Here is a 17,500-nt window from a genome sequence, read left to right on the forward strand (position 1 = left end):
AAACATAATTTTTCAGTGTCCACAATTTTTCCGATATATATATATATATATGTATATATAAATATATATATCTATATATATATATATATATATATATATATATATATATATACATGTATGTATATATGTATATATATATATATACATATATGTATATAAGCTTTTTTTGCTTATCTAAATCGATATGACTTAAAACAAAGAATAATGAATGAAATGATTGCTGCTCCTTGCCAAACCCTCAGTCGATGTAGCAACACTCCACTGCGAGTCAGACTGTTTGTCAGTCAATGTATGTACTGAAGCCCCTAGCATCAGGCTATTTCAGTATGACATCAAACTGCTCACCTAAATCAGCAGAATAAGATATATATATATATATATATATATATATATATATATATATATATATATATATATATATATATATATATATATATATATATATATATATATGTACATATGTATGTATATATCTATTTATATATATGTGTTTTTATATATATATGTATATATATATATATATATATATATATATATATATATATATATTTATATATTATCATACAGGTTCCAGCAATTGATCTCTAACCATCTTTACATGCATGTAATATGGGTTGTAGTCTATCAATAATGTTCAGTTTTATCAAAAAGTTAGGAAAAGTTGAATAAGCTGTTTATTTTAAATGTTTTAAGTGCCATAGAATTTAAACATGAAGGGTCATTGTACTTTATTTAGATGGAAAATCTAATTAAAACATTCAAAATAAACATAATATTTGTGTATCAAACTATAATTGGAAATCATAATTGAAATGGGCGCTATGAAAAAGTGCTATGGGGGTTGTCAAAAGAAATTTTTACTGCTCTTGATATGGTTCAATAAGTGTGAACAAACAAAAATATCTTGTTTAGCTTCTAGAAAGATCAGATATAAATCTAAATATTTGTGTCATACTTTTAGTGGCCATATGAATCTTAGAGGCACTAACTGTCATTCACCTCCTCAAGTAATGGTACAGGCTGCAGTGACTTCTGATAGGTCCTCTCCAATGATTTTTATGGATTCTGGGATCTTAATTAATGGGTAATTAATACAATATTTATCGAGATTCAGTCCTGGAAGCTGTTTTAAAGCCATGGGTACACTATCTTTTTGGTAACAGACCATGGACTTTTTAACAGAACTCGGCATGATCACACAAAGCTTAGTGAATCAAAATTGGTGAATCAAAATTGAGTGTAAATGTTCCATGGTTTATTTCCTCCCAAAAATGGCTGTCAAACTCACCAGATGCGAATCCCATGGATTTTTTTTTTGAGGCATTCTAGAAGCCAAAGTATGTTCTAAAAATTATAAAAGTTAGGACTCATTAAAAGTCTTCTTTTGGGATTAGGCTAAAAATTCGCAAGCTCTCATATGTGCTGCAAACGATTCATTTATCACTTGATAAAAAAATTAAAGCCAAAACTGGACATATTGAACAACAAATTTGTATTTTTAAAATTCCACCTTTTCACAATGTTTTTGCTTAAGGATATTATTTTTAAGTATAAATATTTAAGGATAAATATTTTTTGTAATAAAAATTTAAGAGTGTGTTTATTTAGTTACACTTCATTTGCTGCATCCTGTATATATATATATATATATATATATATATATATATATATATATATATATATATATATATATATATATATATATATATATATTTATATATATGTATATATATATATATATATATATATATATATATATATATATATATATATATATATATATATATATATATATATATATATATATATATATATATATATATATATATATATATCTATGCACGCACATACACACACACAAAAAAGTATAAATCTGATAGAAATTATAATAAATTTGGCAAGACAATTGAAATTGAAAGTTCTGAAACTTCATTAATTTTTATTAATACAAATGAAAGAAATTTAACTGATTGTGAATTTGAAATTAATACACTTACTAAATTTATAAATTTGTTTGCCTACCTAAGGTTTCTATGCACAACTTTGAAAATCCAGTTTTTATTTACGTAATTAAAAAAGGTAAGATTAAATGTTTAAATCTGTTATAAAAATAAAAATAAATATTTTAGCTATCAGAAAATTAGAAAAAAATTTTTTTATTTACTTTTAAAAGTGGTAAAAATTTCTAAAAAAGTAAGGTTTTTGCTTTATAAAAAAATAGTCAAGTTCCCCCCCCCCCCCTCTATTTATCGTCAATACAGATATAGATGATATCAGATCTTACTGAGTGTGCATTTAGAAATTCTATTGGCTTTTATTAATTAACTGCCTATGTTAACAGGGTCAATTTCATAACCATTCTTTAAATAACTTTAACTATTTTATAGCAATAATACTGATCTGTAGGAAGATGTTTCACCATATCATTACTCAAGTTAATATAAAGCTCACCAATATCCACTTTTGAAAAATGAGGGATAATTTCAAGATTAGTTGCTTCATCAAGTAACTTTCCAATAGGTTCACTCAATTTTTTGCTATATTTTGATTTTTAATCTAATAAGTTTAATTATATATTCATTGGTGTGTAGAGCACAGAAGATTCAATTTATTTTTTGCTCTCAGTTTTCATTAATTTCCATTAAGTGCACTAATCCTCCCTCTCAACCTGTGTTTACATTGGTAGAATCTTCATTGCTTGATGTTACATGTGTGCTAATGTTCCTTATTGCAAAGTATTTAATGACCTTATCTGCTAAATTTTAAGCATGTTTCTTTTTTGCTTCTTGAATTGGAATGAAATGGAATAGATACTCCCCATTACCAGAACAAACAATGTAATATTCTACTATAAGTTTAGTGGGATATTGTCTACCTGATTCATATACAGTTAAAAATTTACTAATTAACAGCCTTTTAAAAACTTTTAAAAACTTGTTGCTAGTTTACCAAACTTTACTGAATCAATTATTAATTTACTATTATTTTTTGATATAGGTCCTCAATCTAGCCATGCTTCAGTAAGTATGGCTGAAGTTTACACCAATTAACGGTTGATGCGGAAGTTATTGGGCAAAATAAAAACGTCAATAACTTATTTATAAATAAAAAAACAAACTATTATTATAATTTTTTAAATAAAGCATTTATCTTTTAATAAAAATATATTATTTTTTATTTGAAAAAACACCACCATCTGCAATTGATCTCAATTTTGCTCTGACGCCTTTCATATGCAACTGTAAAAAGTTTAAATCAATTTCTTGTAGTTTTAGTTAATGTGATCAATCAAAACTTGCTCTGTTGAAGCTTGCCAATATTCCTCGTAAACCTTCTGTGCCAAATGTCCCCAAAAATTTTCAATTGGTTGTGGTTGAGGCACATTTGGGGGATTGGATTCTTTATCAACATAATAGACATATTGGTCCATCCAATTTAGAGAATCTTTAGAATAATGAGAACTTGCTAAATCTGGCCAAAATAAATAGTTAAATTCTCCATGATACTTGTGAATAAATGGAAGAAGTTTTTCTAAACATTCATTAATATAGATTGATGAATTGATCGCTACAGCCTTGGAAGTGCGAAAAGATGGCTTGGACATACCAGGGTCAGATATGGCTATCCATATTAATAATTTTTTTTGGAAATTTCTCTTTTCCTATAAAATAAACACTTTCTGGGCATGTCTTTTTGTTGTTTGTGTAGTATCCAGAATTTCCAGACATGTTGTCCCCTACAAAACAAAAGTATTTTTCGTCATCGATGACTAGAAGCGATTTTGTGTTATAGAGTTGGTTAACTAGTTTCCTGCTTCTTTTCTTTGCCTTTATTTGTTGTTCTATAGTGTATTTTGGAGTCTTTTCACGTTTTCTATATTTAATATTCATTTTTTTTAACTGACAACCAATTGTTGATTGATTTACACCGAATTTAATACCTATTTTTCTCTGACTGACCCCTTTTCGATTGATGACAAGTCTCGTTAATTCGGCTTTCTTTTCTTTAGTGCAGGATGTCGGACGACCAGGGTGCTTTTTATCAGAAAACGATTGAACAGTTTCAAGTCTTTTTAGTTTATCATATATGGTACTTCGAGCAAATCCTTCCTTTTCAAAATGATTTACGATTTTTTTTTAATTTTATATTAGGTTTATTTACAAAAAACATTTTTAGTCGCTTTCAAAAAGATTCTCGTTCAGCTGCATTTAACCTCATTTTAAGTAATTGTGTTTCAAATAATAAAGTTTATATTTAATAGAACGTTTATACCTACGCATAAAATTACAAAAACTAATTATTATGCTCAAATAATGAAATTAGGATTTGTCCGATAACTTCCGCATCACCCGTTATATTACTGACCAATGCATTATTAGAGATATGTTCATAACATGTTTGGATTTCTAGATTTTTTTGAAATTTTATCCGTCTTTTTTATAGAAAAGATCTAATTTTTATCAGAATTTAGAGTTCTCGTGTTTTTTACGTTGTTCTTCCTGAGTAACAGTTTTTGAATTATGTTTTTCTATTTTCTTTTATTTGTTTTTCCTCTACTCTATTCTGAATACTTCTACTTCTAATCAGAGTAAACTTTAAACCGTAAAAGTAAAATAAACCGTAATGGATTGGATAATCTCATTGACTTCAATATAAAGCAGTAACTAACTGCGCATATAGAGAATTCTTTTTCTGAAATAGTTTTGTACCTAAATAGAACTTTCTTCTGAACACCGTGGCATCTGTTGTGTCAGTCAACACCTTCAAAATCAACCTACTCTAAAACTTCTACAAAAAAACCCTGATATTTGTTATAGTGCGATTTTCATAGTTGCCCTGCTCACAAGCGCTTAAGCATTAGTTATAAATATAATAGTTTTTCTTTTGTAACTTTATTTCCTTTATTTTGAGCAACCAGACTATGTTCCATGCCGCTAAGATTTGCACAAATCAAACACTAGTGATTCAACATTATTCTGAAAAATTATCATACATATTCAGGATCAACTTAGAAATGCAACAGTTTCTTTTATTTGGTTTGTTTTATCTAAGAAATTTCATTTATTTAGTTTCATCTAGGAAAGTAACTCATTTCAGTCGTTCAGTAGTTCAGCTGTTAGTATTTTTTTCCAGACCAAAATATTTACATATATAAGAACCAATTTTTTTTTTGTTTTAGCAGTTTAAAAGAGTTTAATGCCACATCCAAATGGGCCATCTTTTTTTTTATTTATTTATGAATTTACTCCCAACAAAGCTCAAACAACCAATATTTAGAGTGGGAGAACAGATAGCAAAAAAGGGGGTTAAAGAACCAGAAAATACTTGACAAAAACTTAAAAACCAATTCCAAACTACTAATGTTTAAGACAAAATACAAGATGAATAAAAGTTTAAACAGGAAGAAGCAGTTACAGTGGAAGCATTCAACTTTACTGTATGACTAGTTATGCATATTTTGGTTTGATGGATAAAGGATGGTAGCTGTTTGTAGAAAAGAGAAAAGGATGTAATCTTACAATAACAGGAAGAAGGTCAATCTATGCTGAATTCACAGAAAAAAAATATCTAGTTAATATAAGTAGCTAGTATAATGTTTTAAACTTCTTGCATTAATTTTTGAAAAAAATGCATTAATAATTAACATGAATAATTTAAAATATGGATGCATTCTTTGTGGTACATCAAGGTAACTTTTAAACACTGTGTCAGTTTAATTAAAGTACTGCAAACAACCATTATTTGAACAGTGATTAGTTATACAAGACTACTGCTATCTCAGTTGTATACTAGACTAGTCTCTAAATGACTTAGTTTATATGAGTTTTTTGTCTAGTTATTAACTATATATAAGGCTAATTTTTATAGTATTAAGTGTATAGACTCAGTCATAGTTTTGCAATTTGCAATAGTTTTCAATTCATGGTGAAATAAATTAATGATTAACATTTTTTTAGTTTATGCAAAAAGTTATGTATTAACTGTCAAGATATGAAAGCACTGCATCTGAAGGAACTTGTTGAGAAGTTTTTAAATCAACCACTTCTTTCAGCTAAAGATGAAAACTTTATACAGGTAAAACTTATAATCAACCACTTTTCCCAGCTGAAATTTTTAAGCAGAAATCTTTTTTACTTTAGGTATAATTTTGTTTTTAAGTTGAAAATTAAAAAAAAACTTTGATCTAACATTTTATTTTGTTATTTTTTTTATAGACAGATGCTCATTATTCATTACTTTTTTTGTTATTATGTCTTTCTACTAAACCATTAAGCACAGCTGTTAAACTGAATAAAGAAATTGTGGAAATAGGTATATTTTTTTTGACTGATTTAATGTGAGTTAGATTGAAGTTTAAAATTATGGCATACGGTATATATATATATAGATATCTGTATATATATATATATATATATATATATATATATATATATATATATATATATATATATATATATATATATATATATATATATATATATATATATATATATATATATATATATATATTATAACTTATATATATATATATATATATATATATATATATATATATATATATATATATGTATATATAACTTATATATATATGTATATATAACTTATATATATATATATATATATATATATATATATATATATATATATATAAATTCAGTTTAAAGAAAAATGCATCTCTGACTTTTACTATGTAGTTAGTATCCTGTAAACGAACTTGAGTCACAGTGCTATAACCACTAATTTGCATGTTATAATTGTATTTGTTGTTTGGCTAAATAGTATTGATTGATTCAAAAATTACATTGAACATATTTTTTTTAAGCCAAATGTTAGGCTACAAAATAGTAGTTAATTTTCAAAATAAAATAAAAAAATTCTGTAATTATTCTTTAACAATATTTGCAACATCTTTATCTATGATCTCTTGCCAACACTTAGACAAGTAACATATTATAAAAAATAAGCTTATAAATTAGTTATAGGAAAGTTGCAGAGAAAAGATCTGCATTGCAAAAAGAATTTATTTCAAGTAACATTTTTCTAGAACACTATTCTTAAATCATGAAAACTATTTTTATTAATAATAAAATCATTTCCAATGACATATATGTTGTAACACTTTGTATTTAATCACATTTTTGTTTTGTTAATGTTGAGTGTAAATTGTTGAGTGTAAACTCTACACAAAGTTAAGAAAAGTTATTTAAATAAGTCTTTAAATAAGTTTATGCGTTTGGTGTTGTTAGGTCTGTTTAAATTTGACAACAAAATTTGGGAATCAATTGTCAATTTTTGATTTCTCAACATATCAAGACTAACCACATTTTAGGATGGTTATGATACATCTGGTAGTTATTTTTAAGCAGTTTAACCACAAAAGTTAAAAATGATAGCATTTCTGCAAGGTTATTTGCTAGCATTTGATCTGTTTATTTTCGATAAAAGATCTCAGAAAATCTGCTACGTTAAGAATTTTTAACAGCTAATGGCTGTATTATGTAAGGTTTAGTATAAGAAAAGATAATAATGTTACCTACACTATATATGTTTATAGTGCTCTCTCTGTGTGTATTTATGTGTATTAGTGTGTTTGTGTTTGAATACATATATATGTATTATGTGCATATGGTTTCTTTTCCTTAGGACTTAAATTAAGACTAATTTTAGAATAAAGTTGATTATTTGAAAAATGTGTTTTAATTAGAAAATGAGCATTTTGACTGGAAAAAATATTTGTATGATGAAGAAAATGACACAAGGATTGGAGCTTCAATTGATGATACTATTGAGGAGGTAAAATTATTCAAAATTTTAATTTCTTTATATCCAATGTGGTCAGGTGCAATAAACACAATAGAATAAACAAATTGTTAAATACAGCATTTTAACTCAATTAAATACAGCATTATAACTCAAGTAAATAAACATAATTGCTCAATTAAATTTAGCATTATAACTCAATTAAATACAGCATTATAACTCAAAAAGTTTTAGTTTTGAAAGTTAATCTTAAAAGGGTAATTTTATTTAATTTTTTTTTTCTCATAGATTTTATGTTGATGTTGTTTCTAATATTTTGTAGCAGTGCAATTTTATTTAGAACATGAGTTACTAAACTTAATTACCAAAATAAACTTATTTATCATTTTTTGTTTAGGAATCATTTTCAAATTATTATTTATATTTAGAAAATTTTTAATATTTTTTGCATAGTTTGCTATATTACTCATACAATATTGTTAGTTTAATCTGGCCCTTTGAAACAGTTATAAATCTTTCTGAATATTTATTTCCATATCTAGTTTTTTGGCTTTGGAGGTAGAGAAACAATTCACTCAGTGTCTGACATAAGTTCAGCAGGCTCTCAACAATTTCCTTGTAATTATGAGCTTTGTAGTGCCCCAAGACATTCCTCACCACTGATTTAAAATTTTCCCAGGAATCCTAGAATAAGTGCTTCAACTTTTAAGTTACCACAAATCTGCCACTGATGTTCTTCATACTTGATCTAGACATCATCGCTGAACAAATGGTAGCTTTCTTGATCACTAGTGTATGTTTTTGTGAAACCAATTTCACTTTGCCACAGATATAACAGAACAAACCTGGATTATTGACACACTTGAGAGATTTGTTTAAAATTAAACAAGACCTCTAACGATAACTTTGAAACTATAGCTAAACAAAATTTTTCAATATCATATTTGTGTTCAGCACCCTTGAATTAGTATATTTCAGCTATTTTTATTTTTTTATTTAAAAAACTAAAATACCTCATACTCAAATCAAACAGTTCTATAGATTTGTATTTATTTACATTTATGTGTATCACTCATTATTATTTAACAATGGTTGCTGCATAAACCATTAAATTAAGGTACTTAATTAAAGTAAGACTCTCTAGTCTTTTATGAGTTATTCTTTACAAAAATGTGTTTTGCATTAACAATTCGTAACGATACTATTAAATCTGCGATTATTTTATCTTATTATATATTTTCAACAACTACATAAGCAAGTTCCTAGTAGCCCAGTGGTACAATGGACTTTCATACTTTTTTTAAATGTATGGGTTAATAACTAGCAATATATTTTATAAACTACAAATTTTTTAAAAACGCCAATACTAAACTTCTTTATGAATTGTGTATATGTGTGGTACAGCATTTTTAGTGGTAGTTTGCATATATATATATAAACTAGAGTAAAGATTGGTTTATTAAGTATATACTGAGCACAGTGGGCTTAAACGTGATCAAGACCTTACTTTTGTACACAGTTTTTTCACATAGAAGGTCTAAAGACTGTTACTTTTCTTGGCTTAAATCGGGTAAAATTGAAATGGTTTAACAGGAATTTAAAAAAAAAGGTGTTTTCTATTTTATGAATTTCCTTGCAAAAAAAGCAAAAAGTTACACGAAACGCTGTTTAAGTTGTCTTTACTACTTCATAAATTCATAAATCTTATGAATATTATTTATAATGATAGTGATAGTGATTCAATTGTAGTAATAGTTTTTATGGTTATTGTCCTAATTTTTGCAATTGTTATGTTGATTAATTTCTGACATAATTATTATAATAATGTCAGAAATTAATAAACATATTTACTATAATTATTTTTACCATTGTTTTTATCATTAGTTATGATTTTTAGTAAAGTTTTCATGATATAGTTATAATTTGTTTTTTTATTCACATTATTATTAATATTATTGTTTTTATGATATTATTATTGCAATTATTAATATCATCTTTATTTATTAGTGCTTTATTTTCCTTTCTTTCTTTTTTTTTTTTTTTTTTTAAATTTTTTTTTGTTATTTGTAATTCTTTCTGTGCTTTATTCATTTTTTTTTTTTTTTTTTTTTTTTAGGTGTCACTCCATTGACTAGTTTTTAACTATATGAGTGACGCCTTACCTTATTTATGTGAGTTTATAAAATATTATTGTAAATTTTCATATTTAATGGTTTAATAAATAGATTAAAAAAAAATAAAATTATATAAAATAATTTTACTTAAAATTTTTTTGAATTTTTTAAAACTTTGTTTAAATATAAAATTAAGTTAAGAGAGTTTATTTACTGAAATATTTAAAATTATCTAATAGATATTTCTTTTAAAATAACACTCACCTAATAAACTCCTTTTTTGCTTAATAAACTTTGCCACATGTTGCTCAACAAATTGATTTAAAAAAATGAATTTGGAGTAATGTCTGAGTTGTCCTTGGTATGATACTCTGCCAAGATTGATGGACTTACATTAAGCCAACATGAATTTAAAACCTTTATTCTTAAACAGTTTTTTTTTAATTTCAAATATAATTTCGTCAAGATAAGATTAAAAGTCTTGATCATGTTCAAACCCACTCTGCGAGGCTTGTAAAAAAAAAGTGAAAAAATATATTTTTTTTTGCTAAAGACATTTGTCAAACAAAATGTTAAATTTAAATTTAACATTTTGTTTTTTTAACTATTTTTAGTTAAAAAAACAAAATGTTATTTAAATTTTTAAACTTTTTAACTTTTAAACATTTCAAAGAAATATACATATACAATAATTTAAAAATTAATAAATGATGCATAATTATTTTAGACTTTTATTTTGGTTAAATTCAGTTTTTCTTATTGGATATTTCACAAAGTGAGATTGATTCCAACATTTTATTCAATTCAGCATAAGAAGAAAAAAGTTTATTTTTTATATGTAAATTAAAATTTGAAGTTTTCGGTTAAAGTTTTCAATTAAAATGCTTTTATTATTCAAAACATAATAACTTTATATTGCACATAGTACTTAACATAATACACATACCGTATATTACACATAATGTCCAACATAATACAAAATAATAGGTTGCATTACGGAGAAAATTCTACAATATAGTATATTAGAAAATTGCATTATGGCTATTACCTTAAGCTCTTAAGAGTAATTTTAAATGTACAATGAAACTTCTAAACCAATTACTCATACCATCTTAAGAAAAGCATCAACATTTTAAACCAGTTCTGTTATAATAGGATTATATCAGCAAGTAAAAATCATTTAAAAGAATTTCTGACAATAACTTTTGCATTTAGTGTTTACTCAATGAAATATATATACTTTAGCTTTTTAAGGAGTTGCTGATATTAACTCGAACTTTTGTGTTTATATAATAAAGTAGATAAACTTCAACCTTTTAAAGAATTTTAGACATTAGTTTGAACTTTTTTGTTTAAATAATGAAGTATTAACAGTTTAAACTTACATAAGTGTTACTCAAAGTGACTCCCTTCAATTGATACAGGAAGTGACATCAGTAATATTTTTATAAACCATTTGAGTATTATCAGAGTTTACCCTAACCTAACTGATACATTCCATCAGCACCTATATCTGCCCATCATTAGCACCCTACGTCTACATATCTTCAATACAGCTTTGAGTTATTTTAATAAATTCTGCGCATAAATCATATTTTAATGCTTTGTTTTAGCTATTTTTTGTTCTTCAAGTATGTTTTAACAAAAGATGTCAGAGTATATTAAGGCTCTCAACAGCTACCCAGACACCCGGGTACCTGCTTGTTGGTTACTGCCCTGGTCTTAATTTCATATGATGGGTAACCATCATTTTTTTTAAGTTTAAAACTTATTTCATTTATTTTTACACTTAAAAACCATTAATTATAATAAAAGAGTTTAATTATATCAAATTGTTATGTAAAAGAAGATCTTGAAAAAGAAGATCTTGTTAAAGATCTTGAGGATCTTGTTAAAAATTTTGATAATTACGATTTCTTCATCACCATCAAAATTTATGAAAACATTTAATATAACATTCAAAAAGTTATTTTAGTTTCCTAGATACCTACTTATTATTACTCAACGATTATTATTATTACTTCTGTGTGCAGTGTTTTCCTTTACATAAAAAAAAATTCATCCAACTTGTTTATTAATTTGTCTTTCGGAAAAAAATCTGAAAGATGGGAGATATAATTATGCTATTTTTGCACACAAGAACATGTGCATACATGCAACTTTATTCATACATGTGTTGTGCATACTTGCGACTTTATTCACATATGTATTGAGCATGTGGGCAATCGATGGCATCTTTGGCACCGGAAACAGTGGAGATGTCAGTATTTCTCAATTGTAATTAGGACTTGTGTAACCTAGACACTTAAAGTAAGATTAAAATTTAGAAAAATAATAATACTAAAGAAGTTACATTATCCATTTATAAGTTTTTATTTACTGTATATAAGAACAACTTTAAAAAGAAAAGTATTATTTAAAAAAATGGGTACCCCCATTCCTTTTATGAGTACCAGGACAGGCGTTTTCACAATTTTTAATAGCTCTATAGTATTAAATAGGTTATAATAGTTGTTTGATTATTTTTTTTACAATGTAATTAAATTCTGATGTTTAATATTTTTAATTTTTTGTTGGTGCCATGGTAATCTCCAGTTAATGATCATTTTATAAATTTACTCTTTTTTATCTATCTATTATTTATCTATTAAATTATCTGATAAGAGCTTCAATTATACAAAGATATAATAGAGGTTTGAGTGCATGTTGCATTAAAATAAAAAAAACTATAGTTAATTATTATAGCTCGTCATCATTATCAATATTTGACGCTCTGCTTCTCTTTTTAAACTATATTATTGCTCTAGCTTGTCTCCCACCCTTTCGGTCTAGCGCTCCACGCAAAAAGTATACAACTTCTTTTATGTTGTAAATAGTCTGCACCTAGTTGCAGACTATTTACAACATTAAAGACAATCTTATCTATTTTCCAATGTTACTCTAGAGAGAGATTAGTATATTGATTGAGGTTCGGCTTTTCATCAACCAGTGGAGTCAAAACCATTAGAGCTAATGGCTGTTGTTTATTTAAGCTGTTGCTTCATAACACAGATCTGCTTCTTGCATGCTTTTGCAGCAAAAAAGCAGGAAAGCACGGAAACTTAACTTTGATGATGCAGCGAATAAATCAAGCATCAGCAGTGACTAATGATTTTGAATCAGCTGTATTTTTGAATTTAAATTATTTTTGTTTAAGATTGTAAAGTGATGCATAAATGTAAGAATGTGAGGCATATACATAATAATACATTTAATTTGTATTTTTTTCAAGATAGTTAAAAAAAATTATAAAATTCTCCTTATATGTATTAGCTGCTGTTTAGTAGTATATGCTGTTTATTGTAAAAAAAAAATATTGATTGATATTAATTCTGTAGAACCAAGTTTAATGATAAAAATCTTATTTCCTTTTTTGAATAATTTTTAGAAACACAGTGTGTAAGTTTTTTATAAGAATAAAGACAAAAATGTGAACTAATTTATTTACTAACTTTTTTTTTAATTTGACTAACTTATACAGTTGATTATAAAATAGTTTGTTAAGCTTTACAGTTTATTTTGGTCTCAGAAATTTGTTTTTAGTTCTTTAGCTTTATCTAAACAAATTTTAATTTGATTTTGAGATGAAATTAGTTATTAGTGTTGCATATTTATTAATATTACTTAATACTATTACTCATTATTATGTAAAGTTTATTTGATTTTAAGTTTTTTAGTTTGTAAAAACTTTTTTCACAAAGAATTATTTTAATTGTATTAAAATTTGATTTGGTTAAGGTTTGATTATTAAAATACTTTTGACTTTAACGTCATCTTAAAAAATATTTTGGACTATTTTTGCTACACATGTATAACTTTTTTTTAAATTTACTTGAACAATTTTCTTATTTTAACTTTCATTTATATATATTCAGGTTTTAAATAACAGTGATGATGACACCTGGGTATGTATTTTTTTTGTTTTTTTGTTTTTCATTATTTTTTAATTGTAATAATGCATATTAAAATATAATTTTAATAAAAAATTGTAATGGGTTCCTTGTCTATCATAAATGTTTATACTTAAATATATATATATATATATATATATATATATATATATATATATATATATATATATATATATATATATATATATATATATATATATATGTATGTATATTATATATATGTATTATATATATGTATATATATAGAACCCTTAGATGTTGTCCGAAAGTTTTTTCGATATTTTGTTGACAAAAAGTAAAAATTAAAATGCAAGACCGGAATTTTTTTTTTTTAATAATGATAGACTGCCTGCCCCAACCAAACCCTCAGTCGATGTAGCAGCACTCCCTTGCGGGTCAGGCTATTTGTCAGTCGATGTAGCAGCACTCCCTTGCGAGTCAGGCTATTTGTCAGTCGATGTAGCAGCACTCCCTTGCGAGTCAGGCTATAAGATAGTCGATGTAGCAACACTCCGCGCATGATTTACAGTAAAAAAAATAAAAATAAAAACATTTTATTAAAGAAAATAAAAATAAAAACATTTTATTAAAAAAAATAAAAATAAAAACATTGTTTATATTGTTAAAAACATTCAAAATGTTATAAAAACATTCAGAATGTTTTTAAAAACATTCTGGTCAATTAAATTTGCGTTTTTGTGGTTTTTTTAAAAAACGATTAATTTGTAATTAAATTAATGGTTTTTACTTTCGTCCAACACGGAAATGTTGGACGAAAGTCAAAAGTAATTAAAAGTGACGTATGTGTTGGCGTAAGAATCACTTTTTTCCTTCCGCTCTTCCTAAAGCCAACAAACTATAGAACTATATATATATATATATATATATTTATATATATATTTACATATATAAAAGTATTTATTTATATATATATTTATATATATATATATATATGTATATATATGTATGTATAAATATATATATCGAGATCATCACGTCCCTGATTCAAGGTTTGTGTTTCAGAGTTATAGAGTTCAGAGAAGGCTGTAACCACAACTAAATTAGCCTCCTCGATTGTAGTGGCCTTCATGCCCTTAGGTGAAGTGAATTGAAGTAAATGAATATAGTTGTATATATATATATATATATATATATATATATATATATATATATATATTTATATATATATACATACATACATACATACAGACATACATACATACATACATACATACATACATACATACATACATACATACATACATACATACATACATACATACATACATATAAAAAAAGAAATTAATTAAAGAAACTAAACTATATGCTGATGATGCAAAAGTGCTTTCTCAATCATCCTCAGAGCTATCCGCTACTAATCTTCAAAATGATCTAGATATTGTCTACAAATAATCTTAAACTATGTTTAACATATCAAAATGTGTAGTTATGCATTATGGCCACAATAACAAAAACTTTTTATATAATTTGTCAGGTCAGCTTATCCTGCCACTGGTAACATGTAACCCAGTTTAATCTGCTTTATGTCCTTCTGCCTTGTAGGATGCGCCTTTTTCGTTGGAGTTGACATCTCCTAGCAAAGGCTAGGAGATGCCAACTTCGAATTGAAACACCCCTGCCTTATGGCTCTTGGTTGATTAAAGGCTAGAGATGGTGTCTCATATAATAAAAATACTCATCATGGGCAGATGTTACATGCATCCAGCTACTGTCTTGTAGAAGGCCTCCTAGGCAAAGACTAAAGGGGTAAAAAGATTCTATCTGTTGACCAGCCTTACACCCCTTTTCATCTACTAGCTGGCGCAGATGTATTTTTAATTAATGGTTTCCAGTTTAGGATGTTGAATGCTGGATCTTCTTTACTCAGTGAATAGGTTTTACTTCTGTCTCTGTTTTTATGACTAGGCAACTCATTCTATTGTCTCCTAATGAGGGTACAGTTCTAAAACTTAGTTTTATGGTTCTGAGGCCGGGTGGTAGTCAGGTTTCCAAACTCTGTGGTAGCTCTCAAAGAGGCTGATTCCATCAACAGCTGAAAAATATCAAAGTATTAACAGTGCCATGTTGCGCATTGATGGTGTCCCTGTTTGTACTTTTGGTGTGGATTCCCAAGGACACATTCGGAGCCCTTTGTTACGGCTTGGGGTTTATTAATAGTAATGAGGCAATTGCTTGGGCTATTAAATAGTGTACTGAGTACTATCTATGCTTCGAGTTCTTTAACAAATTTAGAAATGAATAAAGTACCAAAAACTATAAAACACAAAAAAACATCATCACCAAGTTCTCTAAACCTATCCTAATCTCTAAATCTATCCTAAACCTTCGCTAATATTTGTGGTCTTCGAAGTAACTTTTCTTCTGTTGAGTCTTATCTCTTAGAAAGTTCACCAGACCTGCTTGCTCTTTGTGAGACTACTTTGAGTTCAGCTTTCTCATCTTGAGATTATAGTGTTGATGGTTATCTTCCTTTAATTCGTAAAGACTCCAATAGTCACATGCTTGGTCCAAACATTTACATAGGCATTTACATGTAAGAATTCACCCATTTGTCTTGAAACTAGGTTTGAATCCACAGACTATTCTTTCATGTGCTTTCGTTTAGCACTACTTCACTATATTGCCTTTCTCTTAGTTCCATATCGCTCTTCTTCATTTCAAGACTGGACTCTTTTTGATGTTATTTCTGATCATATTGACCTAGCCCTCTCTCTTTATCCATAAGCCAATACTGTTGTTGTCGGTGACTTTAATGCTAATCACACTGAATGGCTTGGCTCTAGTGTCACTGACTCTTCAGGCATTAAAGCCCATAACTTTTGCCTTTCTCAATCCCTAACTCAAGTAGTAAACTTTCAAACTCACTTTTCAGACAATTCGAATCATTTACCTCCTCTACTCGACTTACGTCTTGTTTCTGATCCTCATTGGTACTCAGTTTCTCAACATTCACCCTTAGGTGCTTTTGATCAAAGTTTGATCTCTCTAAAACTATTAACTCATTCTTCTTAATCATCTAAATCCCCTTATCATCATACCTCTTACAACTACCTTAAAGCTGACTGGGACTCATTCCATGATTTTCTTTGTGATGGCCCTTGGGTTAAAATCTTTCATGTTCCTGTTGACAAATGTGCTTCTTACATAACTTCGTGGATTCAAGCTGGCTTGGAATCTTTTACTTCCTCTTGACGATTCCAGGTCAAGCCTCACTCTTCTCCATGGTTTTCCTCACATTGAGCTACTGCAATTGCCAATCAAAACTGTTTCTTCCTTATCTATCAGCAATACAATTCCTCAGAAAACAGATGTCTGTTTATTACTGCAAGAAACCATTGTTAAAAGGTTTTGTCTAACACCAAAGCCCGCTATTCTCAGGTCATGAAATGTCGTATTTCATCACAAAAATCAGGCTCTTGTGACTTCTGAAGACTCTTTAATAGTATTAATTATAAGGGCAAATCTGTAATTCCACCTCTCTTGTATGGTTCAGACTTAGCCACCTCACCGAAAGACAAACCTGAATTGTTGACTAAGAACTTTTCATCAATATCATCTCTTGATTTCACTAGTTGCATTCTACCTGATATAGCAGTCAAACAGGTTGATCCATTGCTTGACATTCATATCACTCCAGCTTCTGTACCTAAAGTG

The 17,500-nt window shown here is 27.0% G+C and overlaps 1 protein-coding gene across 1 annotated transcript in view; it reads left to right on the forward strand.

The window, feature by feature from the left end:
* The window catches only part of LOC101236816 (gamma-tubulin complex component 5), a 105,227-nt gene that overhangs the window by 17,078 nt on the left and 70,649 nt on the right, over positions 1 to 17,500 (forward strand). Inside the window, exons 4-7 of the mRNA XM_065796432.1 lie at positions 5,958 to 6,075; positions 6,216 to 6,312; positions 7,706 to 7,794; positions 13,790 to 13,819. Coding sequence (XP_065652504.1) covers positions 5,958 to 6,075; positions 6,216 to 6,312; positions 7,706 to 7,794; positions 13,790 to 13,819 — 334 coding nt within the window. The remainder of the gene's footprint in view (positions 1 to 5,957; positions 6,076 to 6,215; positions 6,313 to 7,705; positions 7,795 to 13,789; positions 13,820 to 17,500) is intronic.

The sequence above is a fragment of the Hydra vulgaris genome, chromosome 04 (assembly GCF_038396675.1).
Source record: "Hydra vulgaris chromosome 04, alternate assembly HydraT2T_AEP".
Classification (NCBI taxonomy): domain Eukaryota; kingdom Metazoa; phylum Cnidaria; class Hydrozoa; order Anthoathecata; family Hydridae; genus Hydra; species Hydra vulgaris.